This window comes from Camelina sativa, chromosome 16 (genome assembly GCF_000633955.1).
Source record: "Camelina sativa cultivar DH55 chromosome 16, Cs, whole genome shotgun sequence".
In the NCBI taxonomy this organism is placed as follows: Eukaryota; Viridiplantae; Streptophyta; class Magnoliopsida; order Brassicales; family Brassicaceae; genus Camelina; species Camelina sativa.
The window spans coordinates 26,296,834-26,304,285 of record NC_025700.1 but is presented as its reverse complement, the minus strand read 5'-3'; the positions used below and the strand labels follow the sequence as shown (position 1 = coordinate 26,304,285).

Below are 7,452 nucleotides of genomic sequence, written 5' to 3'. Positions count from 1 at the left end.
TTTCAGGCTCTGAAAGTTAGCAACTATGATGCTGAACCTCTTCTGCGTTCCTGTGGTATTTCGATCAGCTCCAACTTTACTCAGGTGGAGGGTCGTGTTCTTCCAGCTCCCAAGGTATGGTACAATTGATTACTGTTGACTTGATAAATTATTATCAATCTTTTTCATACAGTTAATCTTTCTCTACTTTTCTTGGACTTACAGCTGAAAATGGGATGTGGATCTGAAACCTTTCCCAGGAATGGGCGATGGAATTTTAATAACAAGGTGCTGTTTCTCTCTGCCTTTCTTTGTGTGTTTTTACCTGTTCAAATAGTCTGATTACCTTTGTTGTGCAGCAATTTGTGGAGCCCACCAAAATTGAACGCTGGGTTGTTGTCAATTTCTCTGCACGCTGTAATGTACGTCAAGTTGTTGATGATCTGATCAAAATTGGAGGATCAAAAGGCATTGTAAGTAGAAGAAATTCTCTTTTGTTTTTTGTATTCTTGATCGTCATCAACAATATCGATGCTAAGTGCTTCTTTTTGTATTTTGTCTCAGGATATTGCTCATCCCTTTCAAGTGTTTGAGGAGGGCAATCAATTTCGCCGTGCTCCTCCTCTTAATCGTGTTGAGAATATGTTTAAGGACATCCAGTCTAAACTCCCTGGTGTCCCACAATTCATACTATGTGTGCTTCCCGAGAAAAAGAACTGTGATCTCTATGGTTAGTATCTCTTAAATCCAGTCTTTAAATAATCTTTTTTGGTTTGTATAATGTAAGTTTCCTTGAATAAAAACTTTGATTTCCTCATCAGGCCCATGGAAGAAGAAAAACTTAACTGAATTTGGCATTGTTACTCAATGCATGGCTCCCACGCGGCAACCTAATGATCAGTATCTTACAAATTTACTTTTGAAGATCAATGCAAAGGTAATATGTCTCTTTTTGTTTTTTCTCTTTTCGAAATGGTTTATTTGCTTCTTGTGTGCAATCATCTCTGATAACATATAACTACAGCTTGGAGGCCTTAACTCAATGTTAAGCGTAGAGCGAACACCTGCGTTCACTGTGATTTCCAAGGTTCCAACCATTATCCTTGGGATGGATGTTTCACATGGATCTCCTGGACAGTCTGATGTCCCGTCCATTGCTGCTGTAATATGTTTACTCTTAACTGTGTTTATATATCGTTTGCTTTTGTATTCGCCTATCTTTTCAAGACTGATCTTTAATTCTCTTTTCTAATGGTTTACTTAGGTGGTGAGTTCGAGGGAGTGGCCACTAGTCTCAAAGTATAGAGCATCTGTTCGGACTCAGCCTTCTAAGGCTGAGATGATTGAGTCCCTTGTTAAGATAAACGGAACTGCAGACGATGGCATTATCAAGTGCGCACTTATACTGATGTGGCTTATGTTGAGTCTTGCATGAATTCTTATTCAAGTATTTATGTAACTTTGTTTGTTGATTGCAGGGAGTTGCTGGTAGATTTCTACACCAGCTCGAATAAGAGAAAGCCAGAGCATATCATAATATTCAGGTAATTCCTTTGTTACATTTGAGCTTTTGTCTCTTCATTTTTCCCGTTCTTTATTTTCTCATAGTGGTTCTTTTAATGCTTCTAGGGATGGTGTGAGTGAATCTCAGTTCAGTCAGGTTCTCAATATCGAACTTGATCAGATCATTCAGGTAGTTGAAATAGTCAAAAGATCAAAGTTTCTTACTGTAATTTTCTTGTACTCTTTTAGTACTTAATTGCATCTCTCTTTCCTCAGGCGTGCAAGTTCCTGGATGAGAATTGGAACCCTAAATTCCTCTTGTTGGTGGCTCAAAAGAATCATCATACCAAATTCTTCCAGTCTTCGAACCCTGATAATGTCCCCCCAGGTGATTGATAAATCTTTCATTATAACCTTTTTTTTTGGACACATTGATTATCTCAGTCTCATGGTGGTTTTGGTTATTGCGCAGGAACAATCATTGACAACAAAATATGCCACCCAAAGAACAATGATTTCTACCTCTGTGCGCACGCTGGAATGATTGTAAGTATCATATATATAAACTCTCAAACCTTCACTTGTTGATTGTTCTAGTGTTAATAACACTCTTTATGTTTTGAATTAGGGAACTACTCGTCCAACGCACTACCATGTCCTGTATGATGAGATTGGGTTTTCACCTGATGAACTTCAGGAACTTGTCCACTCGCTCTCCTATGTGTATGTAGTCTCACTCGATCTTCATTACTTAATTTGTGGTAACTTTGATAGTAATAATCACAAAAATGATCTGATTTCTTTCTTTGGCAAAATTCCAGGTACCAAAGAAGCACCTCTGCCATTTCTGTTGGTACATTACCTACCATATACAACTTGTTTCGTTAGTTCGTTGCTATAATATCCATTTGTTCTTTGAAAAACTGACATTTTACATTTTTGTGCAGTTGCTCCGATCTGCTATGCTCACTTGGCAGCTGCTCAGCTTGGGACGTTCATGAAGTTTGAAGATCAGTCTGAGACATCATCAAGCCATGGTGGCATCACAGCTCCAGGACCAATTTCTGTTGCACAGCTCCCAAAACTCAAAGACAATGTCGCCAACTCCATGTTCTTCTGTTAAATGACCACGCCTACTTGGCTCAGTAAGTAAGTAGTAGTTAATCGACTTTTCGGTTCGGTTTAGGCGTTAAAGGCATCAAACGCTAAGGCTTGGTATGTTTTTTGTTACTATTATCGCCAGCCTTTTTTGCCTGCTGGGGTTTAAATGGTTTTACCCCTTTTAACTATTCGGTGGTTGTCTGAAAAAAAAACTTAATTGTAGCGAATATCTAAGTTCAGGAAGTGACCCTTTTGTCTCGATAGCTCTTGCATTCAAAACAAACGACATAACCTAGTTAAAAGCAAAGCCTTCTGTAGAGATCTTACATTAAAATGAAACCCAAAGGTCCAAAACAAACTACAAAGCCTACTCAAAGCTTATAGTTGACAAGTTTTTGTAGTGAATCTTAGATATATGAAATGGACTCTTTTGTGTTAGTTCCAAACGAACAAAATTGACACCAACTACATAACGTTGCTGCTTATTGAAGTGAAAATTTTTAAGTTTGAGAAAGTGACACTTTTGTTTCAGTTGTTCATACACATTAAATCAAACTCAAGAAAGAAACGACATATGCATAGTCAAAGTATTAAAGCTTTAAAGACGAAAGTGAGAATGGCTGCGGTGAAAGCGTGTAAAGGTATGAGAGTAAAGGCCGTTGAGGTGGGAGTGAGAGGAGCTGATGGTGGTGGTTGAGGGAGGACGTTGATGGCAAGTTTCATACCTTTAATGCAATAACCTCTACCACAAATGAAGTAGTATGGCTTTGGTTCTAGGAGTTGAAAGACATCTCTTCCTCCACGGGTAATATTGAATATGAAATCTGTGTCGACGCATTGCTCGTAGCTACTCTTGTTTACTTGGAGAATGCTATGACGCGTTCTATTGAACCCGAAATCTAACAGTTTTAGAAAACAAGTTTTAGTTGAAAGGGATGAACAATAAACAAGAAAGTGGCAAAGAAAGAATAAAGAAAGAAATTTTACTGACAAAGCCAATCGCCGGAGTAGAAACGTTGGTGGTTGGCCCAATCAGAGTAGTTAACGTCGGAGTTCCAACTGTATCTTCCACCGCCTACTCTGTGAAGGCTTGATTCCACTTCTACTATGATTAATATCACCACTGTTACATGTATTAATGCCCATAATTGTTTCCCCATCTTCTTCTTTTTTTTTTGTTTTGTTTTTTGTTATTCAATCTATTGTTTACATTGTTTTCTTGAAGATATATTTATAGCGGCTGAGCATAAAATTTTGCATGAATCCTAATGCTTCAACTTCATTGTATATGCATGAGATTTTTTCGAACCACTTTTTTGCTTCTTATTTTTCTATTTTTCTATAACGCTTATTTTTTTTAATCCTTTAACTTACTGGCCCGTTTAAAGATACTATTCCATTTTGTCCCTCAAAATTGGAGCTTTTTCTGATAATGAACTATGGAATAATAAATATTGTAGAGAAAGGAAAGGATTACTTGCATAGAAGGAAAATTATCAAAAAGCAATGGATTCTATTCCTATCTTTGGCTATTAATGCCATGTTAAATTAAATATACCGCTAGATGTATTTTATGTGTTAATAAGGGAATTGACTAATTAAATATGTATATTGAACAAAATGTAGTTGTGAAGTGTTTTGCATGAACTCTAAAGCTTCACTTCATGTATATATGCATGATGAACCTTTTTCACACATCTCTTTTTCCTTTTTTTTGTGTCTTCTTATCCATAAGATTTCTATTTTGCCTAGATAAATGGAGTAAAAATATTATTGAGAAAGGGAGTGATTAGTTGCATTACATTTGACGAAAATACTTACTTAGCAACCGATTTAATATACACGATTGAAAAAAAATTCTTTACGGTTTTGGTGGTGCCATGTTAAATTCAAATTGGTAGAAGTGTTTAATGTTTTTTTGAAAAAATTGATTACTAAGAAGAAGTAACACAAAGTGTTTCAATACAGTTAGTATTGTATTTGTAATCAAAGTTAACTTGATTAAATAATCCTAAGATATATCATGCAGACTTTTCATTGATTGATTTGGTAATGCAAACAAAAATTGTTCATGCAAAGTGAAAAGACACGGATGAGAGAGTCACAGACGAGAAGAATGACTAATGAGATTGAGGAAACTTAAGGGAGGAACAAATCTCTTCGCATAGTATTTTTGATCCTTGAATAAAACAGTGATAGACAAAGAGCCCCCCCCNTGTATTTTATGTGTTAAGAAGGGAATTTACTAATTAAATATGTATATTGAACAAAATGTAGTTGTGAAGTGTTTTGCATGAACTCTAAAGCTTCACTTCATGTATATATGCATGATGAACCTTTTTCACACATCTCTTTTTCCTTTTTTTTTGTGTCTTCTTATCCATATGATTTCTATTTTGTCCTAGATAAATGGAGTAAAAATATTATTGAGAAAGGGACTGATTAGTTGCATTATACAGTATTTGACGAAAGTACTTACTTAGCAACCGATTTAATATACACGATGGAAAAACATATCTTTGCGATTTTGGTGGTGCCATGTTAAATTCAAATTGGTAGAAGTGTTTAATGTTTTTTTAAAAAAAATTGATTACTAAGAAGTAACACAAATTAAGTGTTTCAATACAGTTAGTATTGTATTCGTAATCAAATTAAAGTTAACTTGATTAAATAATCCTAAGATATATCATGCAGACTTTGCATTGATTGATTTGATAATGCAAACAAAAATGTTCATGCAAAGTGAAAAGACACGGATGAGAGAGTCAACGAGAGGAATGACCAATGAGATTGAGGAAACTTAAGGGACGAACCACAAATCTCTTGGCATAGTATTTTTGAAAACATTGATAGACAAAGAGAGAACCCCAAGAGTTATAAAACAAGCGTTAGAAGTGGTGGACCGAACTCTCCTTGATCGCCTACGTACTCTCTGTTCCCTCATGCTTGCGAGGTACTCATTGCGCAAGCTCGAGCTCGCTCGGAGAACTATACTACAATCTACAATTAATTTGGACATGCCCTGTTTCTATCTTGTTATTTTTCCTTACTCTCCATCAAGGGGAAATGTCTCGTATAAGATGGGAACCCCAAATTACTGTATAGATAAAGCTAACGTTTTTTTTTTTGTTCTTAATACAAACTAATATATATTGTCCTGTGATGAAGAGTAACTGAGATGAGTCATAGTAAGGGTCACTCCGCTACGCCCACAACAGCAGCTAGGTCTAGAGGGAAGTTGTGAGCATTACGTTCATGCATAACTTCCATACCAAAGCTTTGGAAAGACTTTTAAGCTTAGGATACTTCCTAAAAATGTATTTTTTATTCATTTAATTATATTTATTATCTCACAAAAATTAGATCATACATATATATATATATATATATATGCCCACATTGTGATTGATAGGAAATACCTAAATCAACTTAGAAATTAGGATAGTTAGACCGCCGAAGTATTAATTAACAACAGTTATCTCCTAAAAAAAACAAATTACAATTTTTTTTTTTTTTTTTTGAAATCATAACAAATGTAGTAAATATTTAATATATTCAAATTAGAGATTACATTTAAAATCCGTTTTATAGATGTATGAGGTACAAATCTCTTATTTTTTACACACAAAAGCACAAGCGTATAATAATAATAGATAACGAGAAGAAATGGTCGGAGCTCAGAGAATACAGCAGTGGCTTTTCCGGCGACCGTTCTTTTCTTTGGAGTCGGCAGAATTGCTACTACGCTTCGTTGTCATAACCCTCTTCCCTCTTCTCCTAATTAAAATTAGGACACACATTTAAAGAAAATAATTAGGTATTAAGAGATATTCAATAATATTTAAATAACCCAAAGAAAATAAATGTTTCAGTCATAATTAAAGGTTTAAAGATTCTCATTTCATCTATCTGAGCCCTTTTGCTGCTTACCATCCATCTTTGATTTTATTCCCCTAAACATATCTGTCTCTTTATACAATAACGTCCAACTCAAAAGAAAAGTACTTTTTGCTTCTTTCTTTTTGAATCAAGAAAAAGAAAAAGAAAAAAAGTAATTTATAAACCTGAAAACTGAAGTGGAAAAAAAGAATTAAAGCTGGAAATTTTAAATGGAAAAAATTGACATGGAAGTTATGTTTTTTTTTTTTGTTTTTAATATCTTTTCTTGCTTTTCTAAATTTCATCTCTCTATAGTTTTTCTTTTTGTTTAACATTTTATTTATGTTCTTAAACATATGTAAACCATATAGTATAAAAAAACTGATATGAATTTGACTTAGGGCCAAGAATCACTATAAAAAAATAGTTTTTAAACAAAGATACTAATATAATGTAAATTCCAAGCACCTAAACTTTTGAAACTAGCATTTTAGAATTTACCGATTGAAAGAATATATAATTCGTATAATCCGACAATTTTTCACAAATTTAACCAAACAATAAGTTTTGACCAAAAAGATAAAAAGTAATCATATCAAGAGACAGCTTTCCAATTGACCATCACAGCAATGATTGTACTTCAAAAAAAAAAAAAAAAAATACAGTTTTAAATCTTTTCCAAACAAATAAATCACGAAACAGTTCACATAACATGAAATAGCGAAACGAATGCAAAAATAATGAACAGTCAAATTCAAAAGAAAGCAAGAAAAAAAAAAAATCAGATTGAGAAATGAAAAAGATTGAGAGAATTATAGATAAGTTTGTTTTCCTCACTTTGCCATCATAACTTTGACAAACTCTTCGTAATTGATCTGACCATCTCCATCAACATCAGCTTCTTTGATCATCTCATCGACTTCCTCATCAGTAAGCTTCTCACCAAGGTTAGTCATAACATGTCTCAACTCAGCAGCGGAGATGAAACCG

The 7,452-nt window shown here is 34.3% G+C and overlaps 2 protein-coding genes and 1 long non-coding RNA gene across 3 annotated transcripts in view; 1 reads left to right on the top strand and 2 right to left on the bottom strand.

Annotated features, from left to right (window-relative positions):
* Positions 1-2,846, top strand: part of LOC104752603 (protein argonaute 4) — a 6,389-nt gene extending 3,543 nt beyond the window's left edge. The window contains exons 12-23 of the mRNA XM_010474791.2: positions 339-452; positions 544-709; positions 801-916; positions 1,004-1,141; positions 1,244-1,371; positions 1,458-1,523; positions 1,609-1,672; positions 1,759-1,870; positions 1,955-2,028; positions 2,111-2,205; positions 2,304-2,335; positions 2,430-2,846. Coding sequence (XP_010473093.1) covers positions 339-452; positions 544-709; positions 801-916; positions 1,004-1,141; positions 1,244-1,371; positions 1,458-1,523; positions 1,609-1,672; positions 1,759-1,870; positions 1,955-2,028; positions 2,111-2,205; positions 2,304-2,335; positions 2,430-2,605 — 1,281 coding nt within the window. The 3' untranslated portion in view covers positions 2,606-2,846. The remainder of the gene's footprint in view (positions 1-338; positions 453-543; positions 710-800; positions 917-1,003; positions 1,142-1,243; positions 1,372-1,457; positions 1,524-1,608; positions 1,673-1,758; positions 1,871-1,954; positions 2,029-2,110; positions 2,206-2,303; positions 2,336-2,429) is intronic.
* Positions 3,050-3,929, bottom strand: LOC104752602 (lamin-like protein). The gene is made up of 2 exons (XM_010474790.2): positions 3,575-3,929; positions 3,050-3,482 (listed from the first exon to the last, which is right to left on the bottom strand). The coding sequence occupies exons 1-2, from the start codon at positions 3,741-3,743 to the stop codon at positions 3,166-3,168; spliced, it is 486 nt and encodes a 161-aa protein (XP_010473092.1). The 5' UTR covers positions 3,744-3,929; the 3' UTR covers positions 3,050-3,165.
* LOC104752601 lies at positions 6,111-7,446 on the bottom strand. The gene is made up of 2 exons (XR_762006.1): positions 7,300-7,446; positions 6,111-6,360 (listed from the first exon to the last, which is right to left on the bottom strand). It is a non-coding gene; the product is annotated as an uncharacterized LOC104752601 (long non-coding RNA).

Coding starts and splice junctions, on each gene's coding strand:
- LOC104752602 (XM_010474790.2), bottom strand. CDS start 3,743: ATGGGGAAACAATTATGGGCATTAATACATGTAACAGTGGTGATATTA. Junction 3,483..3,574: donor CTACTCCGGCGATTGGCTTT/GTCAGTAAAATT, acceptor TAAAACTGTTAG/ATTTCGGGTTCAATAGAACG.